The 23,044-nt window shown below is 34.7% G+C and overlaps 1 protein-coding gene across 2 annotated transcripts in view; it reads right to left on the bottom strand.

Moving 5' to 3' along the window:
* The window catches only part of LOC133522081 (protein eva-1 homolog C-like), a 73,687-nt gene that overhangs the window by 24,140 nt on the left and 26,503 nt on the right, over positions 1–23,044 (bottom strand). For both annotated transcript variants that reach the window (XM_061857285.1, XM_061857284.1), the window contains exons 3-4: positions 21,662–21,800; positions 651–794 (exon numbers count right to left, since the gene is read on the bottom strand). In XM_061857285.1, the coding sequence (XP_061713269.1) occupies positions 651–794; positions 21,662–21,800 (283 nt within the window). The remainder of the gene's footprint in view (positions 1–650; positions 795–21,661; positions 21,801–23,044) is intronic.

Genomic DNA, 23,044 nt, shown 5'->3' on the forward strand with positions numbered 1-23,044 from the left:
TTGTGCATACATAAACATAACTGTAAACAAAATGTAAATACTCGGCCTCAAGTTTTTGATAATTATCTATTCTCCTTTCCTCTAATCCTACTTCTAACTAAGATAGTTTAGATAGTTGTATTACACCTAAATTCGAAAGTGTTCGGAAGTATGGATTTCTATGTGTATATTTCTTACCTTTTCATGCTTAGACTGATTGGTCTGGAGCACCGATTTGGATGATATTTTCCATGGACATGATTTGGATAGGTACAGTCAAGGACGTAAAAAAATACAAAAGTGGAACTGTACTGTCCGATATACATCTCCTACTCTATGTCGTTTAAATCACGTCAAAAATTTGAATAAGGACGAATTTGAAATGGAGTGTAGTTATATTAAGTGGTACCTAATTGTAAAATATTTTATCTGGACTACAGTCCTCTAGCGTATCCATCTGTCAAGTTTACTTCAAGTTCCACCTCCAGGGGAGAGGTAGAGAAATTAGCGGTGTATGAGCCGGTTACTGACGCAGACCGAATTCCACGCGGGCGGAGCCGCGGGCACAGCTAGTATAAAATAATCAGATGCCATAGACATTTAGGTTCTGAATTTAAAATCCCCACTTGTGTTGGCCCCAATTGTGAATTAAATTTTTGAATAAATCTTACTCTCGTCAGGCATTCCTTTCTGCGAGCATTCCGTGGAAAAGAGGGTGCGTCCAAACTCTGCATCGTACACGGCTATCCGCGAGTATGGGTTGCAGCCCAGGGTCAGGGTCTGGTTCTCGCAGGCCACGATGCTCCGGAACTCGTCTGTAAGTAATGACGGCATGAAATGTGGTGTGATATAACCATAAGTATGTTTAGACTCTAGATTCTAGGCGTCGCTACTGATGCAATAAAAAACTTCAAAATATACCTACGGATATGTTTGAAGTCGGCGCCACGTCGGTCAGTGCAAGTTATATATAATTGATTGTAATTAGGTAATTGAACATTAATCTTTGCAGGTATATTTGGTGCAAAAAACCTATGCCCATTATACCTAATCTCTTGAAAACTCTTTACCTTTCGCTGCCTTAACTTGCCTTTATTTATGATTGTATAATATATTATGTTAAAGGTATGTTGAGATGGTTTGGACACGTGGAAAGAATGAGTGAAAGAAGGTTAACAAAGAGAGTGTATAAGGGAGAAGTAGAAGAGAGAGCTGGAAGAGGTAGACCTCGGCGGACTTTCTCTGATCAAATCGGGGAAATCCTGAAGAAAGGCCAGGTCAAGAGCACCCTAAACCGACGAGCGTGTATGAGGAATGTCATGAAAGTGTAGGAAGCGAAAGAGGTATGTCAGGATCGTAGCAAGTGGAAATCCGTAATCTCTGCCTACCCCTTCGGGAAATAGGCGTGATTATATGTATGTATGTATTATGTATATAATTATGTATTTATTGTATTAGTATGTAGGTATATATTATATTGTTTGCGTCTTCATTTTGTTGAATTATATGTATATCGGCACTACCCGTTCAATGTTGTAAGTTCATAGTTTCCTGCTACCCAAAGGTTGTCTGGAAGAGATCGCTTCTTAGCGATAAGACCGCCTATTATTACATAGCTTGTAAGTATATTTCATTTACTGTCTATTATTAACTTTATGGTGCACAGTAAAGAATATTTACTTACTTACTTACCTAATGTCAATTTTAATTCGGTACCCATATTATACAGTAAATTATTATGACACTTAAAATCTGAGTCATAAATTCAATTAATTAATTAATTAATATTCATGAATCTAAAGGGCACCATTATTTCACCTGTAATTACACCTAACAGGCCTATTCGAACGTACATACACTGATATTAGAATTATATTTGAATCATGTTATTTAGTTATCGTGCGTACCACCCGCGTAAATACATGTACGGACAAGTACGAGCAAAATGCACGATAACTGAATGAAAACAGATGTCATTCTGATATCAGACATACGATACGTTCGAATTGGCATGTAAGTCAAAATTTGTGAAAGTTTTGTTCAGCACATAATTAATTTGTTTGCTTTGAAATATATTTTAATAGGAAATAAACAATAATATAACCCAAGTAGCACAGACCTGCTGTATAGTAGCTGAATTATTGTCTAGAATAGAATCCTTAGCTGTATAAACCAGCTGAATAAGAGTGTTAGAGGCGCTGTAAGTGCTGATATAACTCTATTTTGGGCACAAATTAATCAGCTGTCAGCTGAATAATTGGAAATATTGCACTATATCAGCATTATATCAGCATTACTAAAGGTAACAGTCACCCTAAGAGCTGAACATTGACTGATTAGTGGATCACGTGTTACCTATTTACAGCTTAATGGCTGATTAATAGAGTCCCTGTTGCCCTTTTATCAGCACAAAGTACTTAAAAGGATTGATTTAACGCTTCTAAGGAGTTGAGAATGCATAATTGGGACGATTGTGAATATTTATTGCTCCACTCCTCTATTATTTTCTTATATGAACTATTTCGTGACGTGATGTGATGTTTATAAAGAAGGTGCAATGAAGGTGTAAACGTTAGTTTTGGTACCTACCTAAGTACAACATTGATTTTATTCCCATGTGTGTGAATTTCAAATGGGAAAGAAATTTTATTGTCAAATACTATATGAATGTAGATAAATTTTACACGCGCCCCCAAAATATCACTGTTTACTTAAAAAATTTAGTATTAAATAAGTCGATGTTATGAACACAGAATACTTTTTTATTCATAATACTCGTATAAATTGACGATAAGCTGTTACTCATAAAATCATCCGGTTTCCTACACAAATCCGGTGTCGTTTTCGTTGACTTAATTAGGATAAATGAATAATATATAACATTGAAATCTAAAAAAATGGCAGATCACCAATGTGTACCATATCAACCACGATAAAATGGTAGAAGCTATTTCAGTGTTCACTCGAGGTACATTGACTAGTACTGGGCTGTCTAAGTGTCCACTCGTAGTACATAAGTCAGCAAAAAGCTGACACGGCGAGATCTTGTGTCAAACAAATCAGTTATAGATTTGTGTATAGCATCATTGTGGGCCGCATTGTACGCAAATAGTGGCACAATTAGCAATGAACTACTAAACTCTCCGTATGAGTTTTAGGGATTTCAAAAATTCTCTATTAATTTTTCGGCGTATTCCGCCAGTTTTCCTTTTCTGTTTCCAGATCACAATGTCGCCACGCTGGTGGCGAGTAACTAATAAATAACTATGAGGCGATAGAAATGTAGTCTATAAGATCTTATTTAACTACATCAGCAGATTAATAGCCCACACTGGTACAAGTATTCAGCTCCAATTGGGTTCACAAGCCACATGTGATCTAATAACCAGCAGTTTGCTGTAATTCAGAAGTATATGAATTCATCCAAAGCGATCATGGGGCCTTTATAAGTGTTATTATAGGATTGCATGGAATAAGCTGATTAACACTACTAATGTTCCACTATATGCAGCCAGGCGCATTATATCATTGTTAATTGATATCACTGAATAACTGATTGCAATATAGTAGTTCACATGTTCTTTCTTAAAATGCAAGCGTCTAAGGGTACACTTGTGACGTCTTATTCAGAAAATAGCTTAGTTAAAGCCCACAAAAATGCGCCAATACAGCTTACAGTTCCACATTTCAGCTCTCAGTTCCATTAATTGCTAAAAGCTGTATAATATAGAACTGTTTTCCTATATTAACGCTTGCAGCACTACAGTTGTGCAGTGGTGATGCATAATAACGTTATTATACAGACGATAGCTTAATTTTCAGCTATTGCAATTGGGATGTCATATTATAACTCTATATAAATGCTAAAGTTACTGACGTGAACAGTTTGTGACACCTTATAATGCAGTTTTGTGCTACTTGGGAATTTAATGTTATTGTTTATATCCTTTCTTTCATATATAAGTATATGTATATATATATTAGATATTACGTTGCTAAAAATACATATAATAAAAAAGAAAGAAGTATGTAACCCTTCTACTCGCTCCAATCTATTTGTATTATAATTTTACTTACGGCCTGATTCGAACTATAAGATACGTTTTTGTTTGAAGTAAAGTCACTTTTCACACTGACATATCCAATCCATATCGTATCTAGACCTAATACAAGGTTTATATAATTAGCCACCTGCAATTATATAAACCGCGAAAAAAAATTACTCTTCCATAGAAACTGTCAAGGTCAGACATCCGAAATGTATGAAACAGACAAATTTTTTTCGCGATTTCGGGGTTGGTCCCATAGTAAAAATTGCTCAGTATGACCTATATATTGCAGGTGACTAAATAAACCCTGTATTTGAAGTATCTTAAAGATCAAAGCGAGGAGATAGATGTTACTTGAATAATCATGTTAAATTTCGTGCTATGAATTTCATAATATCGTTTCAATATGAGAACGTCGTTTAATTATCTGCATGACAGCGGCTACGTAGTGACTCTTATATTTAAAAAATAATAAAACGGAGTTCAGTTTACATTGACACAAAATATACTTATTCAAACAAATTTTATTAGATAGTATTCCCTAGTTGCCAAAGAACCCTTTTATATTCTTGGACGGTTATAGTAGGCATATTGTTTAACATTCGGTCGGAAATAACCCTTTCCCATTAACGCGGTAATCCGACTCCACCAACACGGTGAAAGCTTTCGTTTGAGTGTTCATTTATTAATTAGTGTCGGAGTCCGAGTGTTTTGTAAGGGAAGTGGAAGCTAAACGGTCGTGAAAGTACCTTTTTACTTGAGGAAGAAACGAGAATAGTGTTTTTGAACATGTCTAGGTATATACAGCGATTTTGATGGCCTCGACAGTGCAAGTGTTATTTGAAACGTTAAACTTCTATGAAATTATATTTAAAAAAAAAACTATAGGACATTATTACACAAATTGACTAAGTCCCACAGTAAGCTCAATAAGGCTTGTGTTGAGGGTAGCTTAGACAACGATAGGTATATATAATATATAAATATTTTTAAATACTTAAATACGTAGAAAACACCCATGACTCAGGAACAAATATCCATGCTCATCACACGAATAAATGGCCTTACCAGAATTTGAACCCGGGACCATCGGCTTCATAGGCAGGGTTCATATCCACGAGGCCTGACCGGTCGTCTACTTAACACTTGCACAAGCTGGGCTATCAAAATCGCTGCCAATTTATCTTGATCTGACTCTATTGTTTACTATATACGCCTTAAAAAGTCAAAAAGTCAAAAGTCAAAATATTCTTTATTCAAATAGGCCTAGCAACAAGCACTTTTAAATCGTCAAATTTTACAAATATCATCTTAATCTAAATATCAGAGCAATTTATTGATACAGTTATTATTGTTCTAAAAAAAACATTGAACTATTATAGATATGGTAAACTTAATAATAAGAATTTCACAAAAAGATCGTCAAACATCAAAATTGTATAAAAATACTAGTCTAGAACCTTTCTAGAATAAAATCTAAATGTCAAAAAATACGGTATATATATATACATTGAATTATCAATTTCATCATTAATAACATAACAATAAATAATTCATTCTTTACAATCACACTTAATTCCACGGTGTTTCATCATTCATGTAGTCTTGTGTGCTATAATAGGCTTTAGAGATAAGCTTACGTTTTACATAATTTTTAAATTTACTAACAGACAATTCAGTTATAATATTAGGAAGTTTATTGTAAAATCTTACACAATTACCCATGAATGATTTCTTAATTTTATGGAGCCTAGTGAAGGGCACTGCGAGCTTATGCTTATTTCTAGTATTAATATTATGTATTTCACAGTTTTTCTTAAAACTGGCAATGTTTTTATGTACATACAGAATATTCTCATAAATATATTGACAGTGCACTGTCATTATGTTAATGTCCTTAAACTTATCTCTAAGTGTGTCTCTATGGTACATTTTATATATTGCACGAATAGCCCTCTTCTGCAGAACAAAAATGGTATTTATCTCTGAAGCACTACCCCATAGTAAAATACCATATGACATAATGCTATGAAAGTAACTAAAGTAAACTAATCGAGCTGTTTTCACGTCTGTTAACTGACGGATCTTGCTCACTGCAAAAGCTGCAGAACTCAGTCTATTCGAGAGATTAGCAATATGGGGACCCCATTGTAGTTTAGAATCTAAAGTTATACCAAGAAAAACTGTGCTATCTACTAGTTCCAATTCCTCATCCTTGACAATGACACCTGTTTGCTCATTCCTTATGTGACTTGTAACAAACTTAATGCACTTAGTCTTTTTCTCATTTAACAATAAATTATTAACATTAAACCAATTTACTACTTTAGAAATAGCATTGTTTACATCACTGCAAGCTTGTTGCTGTCGTTTGACTTTGAAAATAAGTGAGGTATCGTCTGCAAACAATACTATGTCATGGTGGGTCTTTACAAGGTAAGGCAGGTCATTAATGTAGATAAGGAACAGGAACGGCCCCAATATTGATCCCTGCGGTACACCCATAGAGACCAATGACCCCGGTGATCGCTGTCCACTCACATCAACCCTTTGTATTCTACCGTGTAAGTAAGACTTTATTAAATTCAGTGCCGAGCCTCTTACTCCATAATAGTGCAGTTTCCTGATCAATGTTTCATGACAGACGCAATCGAAGGCCTTAGATAAGTCACAGAAGATACCTAAAGCATCCTGTGACTCCTCCCAGGCATCGAAGATCTGTTTAATTAGCTCAACACCAGCGTCGGTTGTTGAGCGACCTCGTGTAAAACCAAATTGTTTGTTGTGCATTAGATTATTAATGTTAAAATGTTTCAATAACTGACCCAAAACTATTTTTTCAAAAATTTTGCTGAATGTTGGTAACACTGATATCGGACTATGTTTCATTAGATCAGGAAACTCACCGCAGTCAACACTGTTATTAAATATAACTACCAGGTCAGGCGCTACAACTTCTATTAAGGATTTGACAGTATGAACGGAGACTCCCCAAAGGTCACTAGTTTTTTTTACATTAATTGATTTAAACGCCTTTAATATATCTGAGGCACTCACATGTTCAAAATTAAGGTTTCTAGTACATTCTGGGACATTCTCTTCTAACAGTGTAACGGCAGACGAGGGTGATGAATTTAAGTTCTTAGTTGTGGAAGCTAGTACCTCGGTGAAGAATTTTTCAAATTCTGTTGCTACATCTAAACTGGAATCTACGATTTTGTCATCAATTTTTAGTTTAAGATCTTTCATACTTTGCTTTGATCTACCAGTCTCCACATTAATTACTTTCCACGTTGTTTTAATTATATCAGAGCTAGTTTTTATTGTTTGACTTAAATAATTACGCTTAGCGATATGGCAATCTATTTTAAACTTCTTCGAATATTGTTTAACATATTCCTTAAATTCATCACTCGTATTGAACCGCCGTTCCTCATACAAGGCATACAATGCACGTCTTCGTTGATGTAACTCTGCAGTAGCCCACTCACTAAAAACTGATGCATCACTAACCATGACCGATTTTGTAGTAAATATCGCATTATAATTTTCCATAAAAGTGTGAAAGAATGAATTATACATATCATTAGGACTCATGTTGGAAGACAGAAAGGGTAGCGCCTGAATTAAACTTTGTTTCATTCGTTCCACGCGGTCTGAGGTTACTGGTACAAAAGTTATTTGTTTTCGCAAGGTATTTTTCCTTACAGCCTCAAACACCATTAATTGGCCTAAGTGGTCTGATTCTAACTTGCTGATTACATTTTTAGCGGTAGGAAAAATATCAGTGAAAATATTATCTATACAGGTGGCACTAGTGGCAGTCACTCTAGTAGGCTCCATAAACATGTGGTTGAGATTACATGATTTGAAAAGATTCAACAATCTACAACTTACTGTTGAATTTTCCAAAATATTTACATTATAGTCGCCGCATATAAGTAATTTCTTACTAGAAGGTGATATTTTAAGTAGGACGGATTCCATTATGCTTTCAAATATTTCAAAATTACTTAAAGGCGGCCTATACACACAGACAACAATAAATTGCTCCAATTCTACTGCACTTAGTTCTATAGTCCGCTCAACAGACATGGATACAATGTCCTTACGTTCCTTAAATTTTAACTGACTATTTAATATAATTAATGACCCACCATGTATGGAACTAAGTCTGGTGAACGAACTGCCCACCTGGTGATTATTAAATTGAGGCATTAATTCATTATTATTCAACCAATGTTCAGTAATACATAAAATATCAATATTATAATCATTCAAAAAAAGTTCAATCTGTAAATCTTTTCCTCTAATACATTGAATGTTTTGATGCACCAGGTGGTGCATTCCATGCACCAGTGCATATGTACATTCCATGTTTGCAGTATTTTTCATCAGATTTACTAAAAGCTAAATTGCCAGAGACAGATTCTTTTGTCTTAAGAGCTAATTTAAATTATTGGTTATGACTGGAACCAAAACCAAGTTCATACCGGTCTGCTCAATAGAAGCAGGATAAACTGCCAAATTTTTGGCAGAAATGTCAAACAAATATGATAGCGACAAAGCTATTTGTCTTTTATAATAATTTGAAAGGTATAACTTACCTTTAGTCCAAAAAACCATAGGCATATGGTATTTGCTAACAAATTTGTTAGTGTCAATTATACTAAACTTATCACTATATGTACAAAGATTATATAAAAATATATTTAACTTACACCTAGTGTTATTTTCTGCCTCTGACATTTGATCACAATAGGGGAATGTGAAAATAATAATTTCATTCACTATAAGTGTCTTTAATTGTTCAAAGAATTTTATTAAATTATTTTTATTCACATTACCCCTATTCCCCATAAGAATAAGCAGTGTTGTCTTTGAATTAATAGTACTATCATTTAAAATTCGTTTTGAGAGATTTTCAAGGCTACTATGAGGCAGACAATTGTTGATTGTACTAAGTCCCTTTAAGTAATAGTTTAAAAATGTGCTCATATTGCTTCCAATTTCATCACAGTACATAATGACATTAGGTTCAGGTGTGCTTTGTTGTGTAGTGTGGAAGGAGCTATCATCATTTTGTTGTGATGGAGTCAAACTGTCACACAGGTTCGGCTCGAGTGCTCGACTCGACGAATGACCATTCATTTGCATACAAGCACATGACTGGCCATTGGTCAGAGACTCAACCCGCTCTGAATTTTGCCTAATTTGGGATATTAAATCATCCATGGCTAAAGAATATTCATTGATAACTTTTTTGAACTCTCATTTATTGCATCTAAGGATTTAATTGAATCCTCCAAACTCTGAACTTTTAATTTTAATGTCTGTGTGTCAGTTTCATATTGTAATTTACTATGTTCTAACTGAGCAGAGTATAAATCTAACTTATCCACTAAGCTTACATTAACTTTACAAAATCTCAATTTTTTAAAAAACAATTTATTTATTTTTGACAACTTTTGTTTTTTTTTTAATAAGTCTATTTAATTTAATATATTTCTTTAGTTTGTTTCCGCTGCAACTAACTAACCGTGGTGTGGTGGTATCATTGGCTAAATCTGTAGTGGCCACAGGGTTTTCAATTGGTGCGGTAACCAACTGAGAGTCGGGCCGAACCAGTTCTTCGAATAAGGTCTGAGTGTGTGCTGCTGCTACATTGTTTTGGGCCTCCTGTAGCTCGTAGATTTGTTCGTGGGCGTCGTGCAGTGCTCTCTCCAAAGAGTTGATGTCCTTCAGGGCCTGCTCATAGGCAGCACTACACTCAGTGAACCTGTCAACCGTCTCCTGAAGCTGGGCCCGCTCTGAATTTACATTATTATAGTCAGTTTCTAAAGAACACAGTTGCTTTTTCAGCTTATCATTGCTATTAAGTACTAATAATAGTTCCTTCTCACTGTCTTCTCTTTCACTAAGCAATTGAGCACAAGATTCCTTGGATTTTTTCAATTCCAGCAAGGTAAGTTGGAGTTTATCAGTCTCCTGCTGGCGAGCCGCTGCGGCTGCTCTGCGGGTTAGCATTGTAGATGTTTTTTTTTTATTATATTAAACCCAAAAAAAACAAGGATTCGCTTACTCAAGCCAAGTGATATTTAGGTACGTACTTACATGAAATAGTGACGATTGACTATGACTACACTGTGTTCTAACCCTGTGCAATGATTTACGCTTTATTATACGCACACTTAGTAATTACTAGTGATAAAAACAACCAGAAAGGATTTTAAAGCGAACACAGATTTCAAATGTATAACCTATAACGGCTACAAATTTGAGATATTACAAGACACGTAAACGTCACTAAAGCACTTCACTTATTATGTATACATAAAACTTAATGTTAAAACTATTTAATACACACTTAAACAGCTTAATATTACATGAAATATCATTAAAATTAAAATAATTACAAGGGACCTAGCAAAATCAGCTGCTTATCGTTTGACAGCCAGGGTTGCCATCCTTCTTACATCCATCCTTACATTCTAAATGGATTTCAAAGGGCCTACTGAGAACACAAAGTTGCAGGTATATTTCTCTGTCACTCTAACTGCGCCTTATTTGGAGTAAAAGAGAAGGTGCCCGCAATTTGCGAACTTCGGTGTTTGCGGTAAGCCCTCAGGGTTTGTTGAAAAGTTAAATTCGTCTCAGTTGTAACAGTCTGAGAATCGAAGCGGGCATTACTGGTTCTTTTTAAGTAGGAGAGAGAAGCCTAAATCGGGTACCCCGCCTTATTACGAATAAAGCGCGAAAGTCAATTATTTTTATGTGAACCTGTACTCCTGAGTTTTTTTTTCTGATCGGTGGATAGTTTTTAGTATTTTTTTAATAAATAAAAAGAATAAAAAGAATATTTAAAAAAGTTCACCCGATACTACAATTCTAAGTATGCCAAAAATCACAAATAATGAGGTATTATAAGCATCTGCTAAGATGTTAGGGTTCAATTTTCAGTTTCAGATAAAATTTCATTATTCTCATTATATGCTCCATAAAATTTCGTCGTAAATATTTTTTTTTTCGAACAAATTCACTTATATTAATTATGAGATATAATTATAGCTACTAAAACTCTTAAAAAAAAAACAACGGGTTGTACTCCGGGAGTGCCGGCAGAAGTGAAAACTTGAATATAACGTTGTGCATTTTTGATATTTTGGAATGGTTAGGGAATAATTTTGCACAAATTGCTTTAATTATCAGTTTAAAAGTACCATCATTTATGTGGTAAAATACAATATTTTTATTGCGCTATCGTACATAAATATGACAATTTATATTACGCTAAAAATTTAACACTTCAGAACTATTACACTTATTTAACATTAAAAAGTTTATCTCTCAGAAACATCAACTTCCATCCATAATGTCAAAGATTCTTACACCATCATCATTACTAGAACCATCATGGAGTTTTTCGATCAGGTCAAGTGTCCGTCTTACGAATTTACAATCTGACGAATCTGTCGGTCACGTGACCTGTCGCGAGTTTAAAAATGTTTCCCCATCACAAAAAGTACACAGCACCGCTAAAGAAGTTTCTCTTCAAAAACGAACTCTTTAAAAATTTTGTTTCTCCTTCTATGAAAGGCGATTTTCTATTGGGTTTGGAGTGGAATTCTACCAGGATTGAATAGAGTAAAACATTATATTGTCGCAGACAGCAAAACGATACGTGTATTCATTTGTTTGTAAACTGACAAAATAAAAAACCACAGACAAAACAAAATAGCTTCCAGCTAAGGAACATTGGGTTTAAAACCTGTTTGGTTTATATGTTCTAACACCTGCCCTTAAACCGAACAGTTTAAATCAAGATTAGAAACACAATTAAAATGTTTGTCTTTGCCTAGAAGCTTTGTCAAAACATCCGCAGGCATTTGATCAGTAGACAAGTATTCTAAGTTAATAATTTTATCACTTACGACTTGCCGCACATAATGATGTCGAATGTCTATATGTTTACTTCTACTATGGTTAATTTGGCTGTTGCAAATCTTCCAATCCAAGTTTCTTTTTGAAAATCCATTTACATTTTACAGCTTTCTTTCCAGCAGGTAATGTTGTCAATGTCCAGGCTCTGTTCTTTTCAAATGACTTGTACTCATCCACAATTGCTTCCTTCCAATGTACTTTATCATGTCCTGACAGCGCTTCATGAATTGTCTTTGGTTCAGCACCTTGACATGCAACTGTCATTGCAATCTCTGCATTAACGGAGTCTGTCATTTCCTCATACTCACTAGAGCCTTGATCCGTAGTCATATCAGGATTCCAAGTGACATCATTAGGATCATCTACAAAACTGGAACTAGAAGTGCTTGGTTCAGTTTCAGATACTTCAGATACTTCCACAACAGGATCAGCTGACAAAGGATCTGCAGTTAAAGGATCTGCATTTCTAATAGTATTATCCATGCCATTACTAATTAAATGTAACTGGCCATCTGTAGTAGAATTTTGCTGATTCAGTTTTATATCTTTATACATTTTATCTTCAAAGAACTGTACATCTCGAGACTTAATACATTTAGACGGGTTTTCAGGGTCAATTAGTCTATATCCTTTTGATCCATCGCAATATCCCACAAATACATACATTTTGCTCTTTGCATCTAATTTCTTACGTTTCTCACTAGGAATCATTGCATAGGCGACACAGCCAAATACTCTCAAATTAGATAAATTGACTTCATTACCTGACCATAGCTCTTCAGGTGTGGTCCCTCTTACCGCCTTACTTGGTGACTTATTCTTAATGTATATTGCTGTATTCAATGCCTCGGCCCAGAACCTCGGGTCCATTCCAGCATCCTGCAGCATGCAGTGTCCTGCCTGCATAACCGTGCGGTTGGCGCGTTCTGCGACTCCATTCTGGGCTGCACAATATGGTATGGTTGTCTGATGCTGGATGCCGTGCTCTTTCAGAAACATCTGGAACTGTTTATTCACATATTCAGTGCCATTATCTGAACGAATTGCTTTTATTTTCAAATCAGTTTGATTCTCAACAAAACTCTTAAAGGTTTTAAATACAGACAATACTTCATCTTTACTTTTAATAAAATATCCAAAAGTCATTCTAGAATAATCATCAATTAAAGTCAAGAGATATCTACTACCACTGAATGATGAAACTGGCATAGGTCCCATTAAATCAGAATGAATCAGACCAAGTTTCTCAGTAGCTCTGGTATAAGACCTTTTGGGGAATGGTAATCGACTTTGTTTCCCTTCAAGACATGCTACGCAGGAAATATGTTTATCATTAGTGTAATCAATTCCACTAGCCATACCTTTTTTTAGTAAATCCATACTCCGTCTGTTTAGATGTGAAAGTCTACGATGCCACAACTCCTGGGATGACTTCATTTCACACAGATTAGCAGCTTCTTGATCCCTTGAAAGAACCTTAAGTACTGGCTCACCCAAATCCTCAGAGTGACATGCCGCAGCTAGCTCGTATCCATGTGACGGTTGACTCGTCATGTCCAGTTCATAGACGCCGTTCACCTTCGTAGCACTGGCAATTACATCTTTGCCGCAATAAATATCGCATTTCTGCTTCTTAAAATGCACTTCGAGTCCTTTGTCTACCATCTTGCCAACGGAAATAAGATTTGTTGACAATCCCGGCACGTAAACAACATCGCTTATTTTCGTAGTTTCACTGTGTCCTTTTAACAACAATTCGACGGTTCCATGTCCCTCACTATGCAACTTTTCTTTATTCGCCACTGTTACTGAACGCGGAGTTTCCAAAACATAATTTTGCAATAACGTTTTATCGTTTGACATATGACAAGTTGAGCCGCTGTCAATGTAAAAGGAGTTTGACTTAACGTCAACTGCCAAAGCGGTTAGCAACGTTCCGTTCCACGCTTTTTCAGTCTTCTCACTGCGTTTCTCACTTTTATTGGCTTTGTTTGGACAGTTTTTTGCATAATGATTCGGTTTCTTACATATGAAGCACTTAACCTTCGATGGATGTTTGTTGACACTTTTTGAACTAGAACCCCGGTTTGTAAACATAGAACTTTCTTCGGTCTTATCGTCTCGTCGTAAATTTTCTTGTAGTAATTTACTTTTTACTGTTTCACTGCACAATTTAATGTTAGAATTTTCCAATGCCATAATAAGTGGATCATAGTCTGGTGGTAGACCACTTAACATAATTACTGACAGGAAATCATCATCTAATGGAGAATTTATGTCTCGTAGTTGTTGATCTAAATCAGTGATCTTCAAGAGATAGGCCTCCATATCCTTAAATTGCTCTAGTTTCAATCCAAATAAAGTACGTAGCAGTCCTAGTCTTCTACATAGCCCTTTATCTTCGTAGGCATTTTTCAAATTGTTCCAAGCTTCGTATCCAGTCTTTGCGTTACGTACATGTGAAAACGATGACAGCTGCACCATCAGGCATATTTTTGCAAGCGTTCTTTGTTGTTGACGCTCATCGCTGACCTTGGGAACGCCGGTAGACTCTTCCTGTATGCAATCCCATAGATTTTCGTGAATCAAGTACATACGCATCAAAAACTTCCAGTTTCCATAGTTAGCTATGCCACTGAGCTTTTCAAAATTGACTGCGATCCCGGAACTCGACGTGGAAGACGAGGTCGTCGTCGGCAAATTTTCATACGACATTTTCGAATTAATTTTTGAACTTTTTGCCGAAAACTATTTACGTACTAATTATTCGCGTATCCTGGGCCCAAAACCTATTGGGTTTGGAGTGGAATTCTACCAGGATTGAATAGAGTAAAACATTATATTGTCGCAGACAGCAAAACGATATGTGTATTCATTTGTTTGTAAACTGACAAAATAAAAAACCACAGACAAAACAAAATAGCTTCCAGCTAAGGAACATTGGGTTTAAATCCTGTTTGGTTTATATGTTCTAACATTTTCAGCTCGCCGCAATGTTGTAATTTTTTTTAATTAATAATTATTACTATTATTAGGTACAAAACACAGTCCATTTTTGTCTTATATTGAAGTTCGATATATTTTTTCCGAATGGATAAAATTAGTTTGTAAAATGAAAGAAAAACTAAACCTACTTCTCTAAAAAGCCTTCTGTGTTAGCTTACCCTTAAGATCTCCTGCCCCACACTTGATTAATAGCTTAGCTACGGTGCAGCACTTTTTCCTTTCTTTTGAAAGATAGAAACAAGAGTTTTAGGAATATGTAAATTTTGATTCATTACACAAGTAGAAACTTGTACTCTACTGACGATTTTTGGAAGAAATATAATTTATATAAATAGAGTAGTTACTTTCAACCTTTGTAACATGACTACAACATTCAGTAACGCATGTCTAACATGTTTATTTCATGGTACCTAAATGTAATAAATAAAAATAAATGTTCAATGACTTTATTACAAAAAACGTTGGTAAGGTAAATAATATTAGAATAAAATTACGTTTGTTGAAGAATAATAATGATCATCTCAGCTTAGGGAAAGTCAAATAAAAGAATTCGCTTTTAACATTCGAAATTAATTATAATAATGGAGATCGGTTTCCACGGGGAAAAGCGATGATATTTTAGTAAAAAATGTACTATTTTCTGAAGAAAATGTACGAAAGTCACGTATTAACGTGTATCTAAAGTATATAGATGATAAAGTGAAATAAATGTCATACACTAGAGAAAAATTGAAATGGCCAAGTCCACCGGTAGCCGTAATCGAACCCGCGTTTCAGCTTACGTGGCTATATTTTATATATTTCACTTTATAATGTAGGCATATACAGTAGTGTTACAACTGAAAATAATAACAAAATATTTTATGCAATAATTTGATTGTATATAGATAGATATTACTTTTTTATAGAAAAAAAAACCTTAAAAATTAATCCAAAACCGAAGAAGTTAATTCTCATCTTCTTTTCAGTTTAACATTTACCCTGATCTAAATTGCAGCCCAAGGCTGCTACTTCGGAGCCCAGGGTAGGTACGATTTCCGACATTTTCACATAAGCTGTTCAGTGGAATATATGAAACTATGTGGTAAAAAGAAGTCTAAGCCTATCAGTGAGACGTCAGGAATAGATTACCTACATAAAACCTCGTTCACACTAAACTTGTAGCCTATATACCCGTATTACAATTATTTTCACCTAATTTCATTAGCGCGTATCAATCATGTTGCTATTGGTTTTATGAACGTAAAATGAAACGTTAGCTGTTCGTGACATAAAACTATATATGTATGTATTTTTATGGCACCATCCGGAACTTAAAATATCCCATAGATACAGGCAACGTTGCAAGTAATGTTATTTGATACGCGATGGCTGCGATCCAATTGAATTGGATACGTAGGGGAAAAATATGTTCATTAGGGACCTAAAACCAAAAAATGCGAGGATTTTTAGGCTCCCGTGTAGATTCGATGATCAAGAAGACAACACACTACACTAATGCGTTTGATACTGGTATTTTTACTAGTGTTACAAAATGGTACATAACAGTTACCATATCTGTATAGTAGCGAAAATAACGTGCCAGATACATTTATCTGACACCCTGGAATACTTTTCCAAATAGAGATAAATCTTTACAGTTCACGTTCAAAAGTATCTGTTGGTCTAATTGTTCTACATTTATACGGTTCTGCACACCTCTCTTTGTTAAGCTTTAATTTAAGAGAAAGGAAGATGCTTTCGACGCATAGTATGATCCGCTCTTTTTAATGCTGACTCAGCTGAGTATACCATTGGTTTTAACTGACGTGTCCAAACGACAACACGCGGCTCACTTCACACCCGTCACCTTGACAATGCAGTTCCATGTAAAGCTGTCTTAATAGATAGTAAATAGTAAGTATTCTTCTTCCTTGCGTTGTGCCGGCATATTGCCACGGCTCATGGGAGCCTGGGGTCCGCTTGACAACTAATCCCAAGATTTGGCGTAGGCACTAGTTTTTACGAAAGCGACTGCCATCTGACCTACCAACCCGGAGTGTAAACTAGGCCTGGTTGGTATTAGTCCGGTTTCCTCACGATGTTTTTCTTCACCGAAAAGCGACTGGTAAATATAAAATGATATTTCGTACATAAGCTCCGAAAAACTCATTGGTACGAGCCGGGGTTTGAAACCGCGACCTCCGGATTGCAAGTCGCATGCTCTTATCGCTAGGCCACCAGCGCTTAAATAGTAAATAGTAGGTATGTCGCCTTAACTAGGACAATGCTTTATGAAATCAGCAAAAATGATTAAGTGTAGTGTGGACTAAGCGTAACGCGGCGTTCAACCCGACAGTTTGGCCTAATGAGTAGTCGCCGCACCTTATCAGCCGCGCCCGGGGCGGCGACCTCGTCCAGGAATTTATTAACAGGGCATAAATCACATCAATACACTTCCAGGAGCGCTCATAAAAACGCCCGCTCACGCGATTAGACTGAACCCTCTTTTGTTTTCTACTGCTGAATTATTGTCGGCCATTTAAGTGCGGTGCATCGGGGATTATGAAAAATCAAACATTTCCAGATTTTTTTTTTAATTGTTAGGGTTTAAAAACTTGCAGCGTCACTACATCGGTCATGGAAGATTTAAACAATAAATACTTTATTGCATTTTATACCTACATTAATGCAGGAGTAGCAATTATCCGAGTTATTGTGTACCGATTAATATACGAGTATTAATTAGGTAACAACTTGATAATTAGGTATCAAAACGATATTCATGAAGACGTTTGAAAATTAGGTGCTAGCAAAATTTCATGTTTCCAACTCAATTCTATAAATAAGGGAGAGGCAGCTAATATATTGTATGTAGCTATCGCCTATAGATTACCCATAAAATACCCTAGTTTATTTACACGTGAGGCACCAATCAATGTTCCAGGGGTAAGGGGTAGGGGCATAGGTATTGCAAACGGTTAAAAACGACGAGAGAAAGAAAAAAAAAATATTTTCATCAGACTTGATCTAACTTTTCATGTGGGTCTGTCACAACATAAATTGTGTTCTAGATAAAAATACGCTATTAACTGTATAAATACTTCATAGATACAAGTTTAGTGTTAACAGTAGATGCGATTTAACAAACTCCTCAAATTAATCCCTCGAAGAAAAAATACATTTTGGTGAAGTAAATTTAGTCCCAGATTACTCATCTTCATAGGTACAAAATTTTTGTATGCACATACAAACAAATTTGTAAATACCTTCATAAATAAATTATCGACACTAGTAAAAACTACGCTATAACAAACTCTCTCCTACATATAGCTAGATCAATTTTTATGAGTTGTACTATGTATTTATTTTTTGTAAATTGAATCTAGTAAGCGCTACTTGCACCAATTGTACCAATTATTGCTTGCAACGTTACACGATAAGTACTCGTAATATGCGAGTACGAGCGAGATGCATAGAAAGTTACGCAAACGCTAGCGAATATGTCAGTGCCACTGGTGGTAGACGTATAGGTGGATTCTTTGGGATAAATAAGTTATTTAACAGTTGACAGGTAGTATAACAAGTATTATATAATATGTTTCTTAGGAACGGGCGCCAATCGTAATTATCGATATCAGTTCTATCACGTACCTTGCTAGCGAAGGAGTATTTGACTAAATTGTGTACCAATGTCCTGTAAAAACGCGAATCCTCTGAAGATTTTCAGATATAGGATTTTTTTTCTGTCACAATGGATGTGAAAAAAGGTTATATGCAAATTAAATTGCGTTTGTACGGGACAGCTCACGAAATGGCCCCAAATTGGACATGCAAAATTGTCACAACACACAAAATGTAGAAAAATTTGATATTGATGCCAAACGCTAATCTAATCTGAATTCATCAAAAATAAGTCAACGTTTTCTTACTGTTGAAACTTCAGGTTTTTTTTTTTACTATCTTATTTAGAGTTTTTCGCAATAGCGTTTCAATAAGCATCATAATATGGAAATTTTGTGGAATACGTACCATTTATATTTATCCAACACTGCCTCGAATTAGACCCCCAACCCACAAGCATGCATTAAGTAACATAACCAATTTAAATGTAAACATACGTAATTGATATTCAGTAATCATAACGCCTGCAAAATACAATTATCAAAATAACTGTTATTAACAGATTAAACTACAAATAGTTTAATCTATTAATAATATTTGTTTAAATAATTGTATTTTACAGTTACCAATGAAAAAAGAAAAAAATGCTGTTTGCATTTAAATCATTTTGCTCGAACAATGAAATTGTTTTATTTCACATGCATTGTAACATTTGTAACATAAGCAAAGTTTACTTTTGTATTTCATTAAAAATAAAATTTTGCTGATGGTTCCCTTAACCATCATCCAATACCTAGAAATATGTTTTATATTTCAAAACGTACCAATTTATTATAAGAAGAATACCAGAGAATCGTATTACAAAACGTATAAAAAAATAGGAACAACTACGAAATTCGGCATCATTTAACATTGTCAAGTTTTATTTTGACAAAATGTTTATAAAACAAAAGTTTTCTTTTGGTATATTTTATAGCAATTGCAAATAATGTTTGTTTAAATTGTCACTTCGCGTACTCAACTATAATTATAAGATTGGCAAATGGTAATTTACTTTTACTAATATTAAAGTATACAGGAAATCGAAGTTTGTAATGACATAAACAAAGAAAGTTTGTATAATTTAATAGCAAGGCCTGAACTTGCCTGAAACAAAAAGTGCATCAGACTAATCATTGATAAGTTAGGTTAGGTTACAATTTCGACTGTCACAACGAACTGCTAACAGAGAGGCTAGGTTAGAAGCGTGACTCTATCAGAAACAAAATTCTGCCAAAAAGATAGGTTAGAACCGTAACCCCAACGTAAACGAACTGCGACAAGTTACTTACCGAAAGTATTTAGGTTAAGTTAGATATTGTTACTCGTAGATTTAATTATTTTACCTGCAATAATTGATTTTTCCAATGTGAAATAAACATTGGATCGTAAGCTTAAAACGGGAAGTATATGTTATGCCAAATGATACATTTGACTAAATAATACTTGGTAATATTAAACATAACAGTAACTTGCTAAAAAAGAGTTTTGCTAAATACCTGAAACTATAAGGATTCCTAGTTGATTAGGGAAACCTAAAAAAAACATAAAGTAACGACCATTATCCATCCCGCAAAGTAGAGCACTGAATGGCTGGTCAGATTTCCTGTTATTTTCATAAAGACTAAGTTACTGCGGCCATTATCTGACCGATATTGAATCTCTCTTTGTTCTACCGGAAGATTGTGCAGATCCGCCTGGCTAGCTTTTATTGATTTACATGCAATATATTCACGGCCTTTGTAAATAAAAGTTCATACAGGGCTCTGTAAATAAATTGTATAGGTACTACTCAGCAACGGTTTCTTGTTAAAAGTAGCTTAAACTGGCTGCTTATTTTCAGTGGTTTCTTTTTCATTTATTTTAGTTAGTTCTTGCTTGGACTTTCAAGATGCCTCGTTGCAAAGTAAAAGAAAGATGGAGTAGGCAATAAAATAAACGCAACGCAAATAACTAATTGAATCAGGCATCACTTTTTCGAATTCCACGATAAGATACTAGTACCTATACAACAGTATTAAGTTAGTAGTATTCTTTAAAATAAAGAAGTTTAGTTTAAAAGGAATCCCAAAGAAATCGATCATCTGGACACATCTAAACGCATTTATCTCGCAAAATAATTTAATCGCGGCCGATGTTTTTAGATCACTCAATATTATCAATTTAGGAAATACCAATTTTTCGTTCAATTTGGAAATTATACATTGGAAATTATTCTCAAGCGGACATAGTTATGATATATTGTTTGCCTTGTACGGTGCCAAATGTGCCGTCGTGTGTCTTCAAGTACAGAAGAGAATTGATACATATTTCATAAAATAAGGTATTTTATGCAATAATGCATTTTCATAGGAAATAGGGAACCGCAACACATGTCGGGCTTGCCACCAAAGCTTTCTATAGTCTTATTGTCGACGTTGTGCAGTTTAGATTCAATAAACAAATGTGATGGGGGGTTTTTATTTCCTAGTTTATATTGTGTCAGAGCTGTAAAACAGTGCTCGGAGAACTAAAAAAACATAATATATCCATATACATAGTTTTATGAATAGTACCCTAAATTGTTTAAAGAATGTAGTAGGTAACCACTTATTTACTGTCTGATAGATTTAAATTAATTTTGGCAATGGGTTTATGTTAGAGTTTTCTGTTAATTGGAACAATAAGGCACTGAATGTAATAACTGTAGTATATTTAGGTAGCGGCATTAGAGAAGAAATAGTAAATCATGTAATGACAGCGAGATTTAGAAGTTAGTTTCTTCGTGTTTTTATTTTATTTTATCGTGGGCTTAAGTAACGTTTACACATTCATTCATTCATTCAATACTGTTTGCGATTAGTATTCTGTGTAGTTTTGTTTTCATTCACCTCAACTCTCCTGCCGATATCCATACCTGAGGCGCTTTTCGGATTTAACTTTTAAATACCTGTCAAGGTTGAAAGCATAGGATGTCATGTCCAGCAATGCTCTTGCAGTTCAAAATAATAGAAACGATAAAAAAACACAAGGTGAAAATAAACTAGTTTAATGGTAATACTCACACGGTCGACATTTGTACGCCACTCGTACGAATTTTCTGGCCTTAGGGCATGGATCAGGGGCCCCCGCCATCAGCGCCGTGCTGAATTGACAGTTTTTCTTCTTCTGACATGCCTCCACTACTGTTTGTAACAGGGAGTACTGAAACAATGGAAAGCATTTAAGTAATATTACTTATAGGAAAATGTAATACAGTTCATCCTGTTACATCGAGAAGCGCTAACAGATCATAAATATACGATTTAGATATTAATTGTATATCTTTTCGTTACAAGTTCGACATAAGTCCGCCTAGTGGGTGTGGGTAAATTACATACGAGTATGTCTTAAAGATTTAGTTATTTAGATAAATACAGACTAAATAACTAAATCTTTAAGACATATGTAATTTACCCATTTCGAATATTAGGTTACGGAGGACTTCAGAATTCATTCATAACAAAGGAGTTCTAGGAGGGATTTTACGCTTGCTGACACGTTATACCATCCTAGCTTATTTTAATAAGGTTTTACAATAAGATAAACATAACATTTCCGAGCATATTAGAGACAAATATTTTAAACTATTTTCAAACGTGGATCCTGTGCTGAATCTGTGTCGTTCATGGCTATATACTCGTATATATAGATATTAAACAAATTGGAGGACGCGTATCTTTCGAATAAATCTACATTATTTAAAGTTTTATTTGGCTTTAAACTTAGTTTCTTTCTTTGCGAGGGTGATGTAAAACTAACACGGGTGATATTAAATTGAAAACCAAAATTCATAAAAACCAAATGACTCTTGTTTGTAATTTTGGCTATTCCACTCATATTGCACTCAATATACTATTTCCATGGGAAAAGAAAGATATTATTCTAAAAAATAAATGAAAATAGTATTACAATAATGAAATTAATGCTGGCTAAATTTAAAAATTCACTTCGATTGCGGTTTAATTTCAATAGATTTCGTACCTATTGTCTCGCTTTAGGTAGGTAATCAATGTTATCATACATTTGCATGATTATGCCATTAAATAAAATAATACCTTATCATAAACATATAACATGACAATTCAACAAACATATACTACATGTCAAATTGACAGCAAGGTTGTAGGTATATTAGATATTTTATCATTGTTTAACAGGATTTGAGTTTCCGTTCCAACGGAAATAATAATAATTAAGTTGTCTGCCTCTAAATTTAATCAATGGTTTATTTTTCTTGTATATTTTTACTGAGGTGTGCCAATAAAGAGTATTCTATCTATCTATCTATCTATAATAAATTCTAGTGTTCAAAACCAGGCGGAAAATTTAGCGGAAATGATTAATCCGTAAACGCACTTATCCGTACTTACAAGTGTAGGTACATTTGGCAGGTATACAAAAACACT

The sequence above is a fragment of the Cydia pomonella genome, chromosome 10, assembly GCF_033807575.1.
Source record: "Cydia pomonella isolate Wapato2018A chromosome 10, ilCydPomo1, whole genome shotgun sequence".
Lineage (NCBI taxonomy): Eukaryota > Metazoa > Arthropoda > Insecta > Lepidoptera > Tortricidae > Cydia > Cydia pomonella.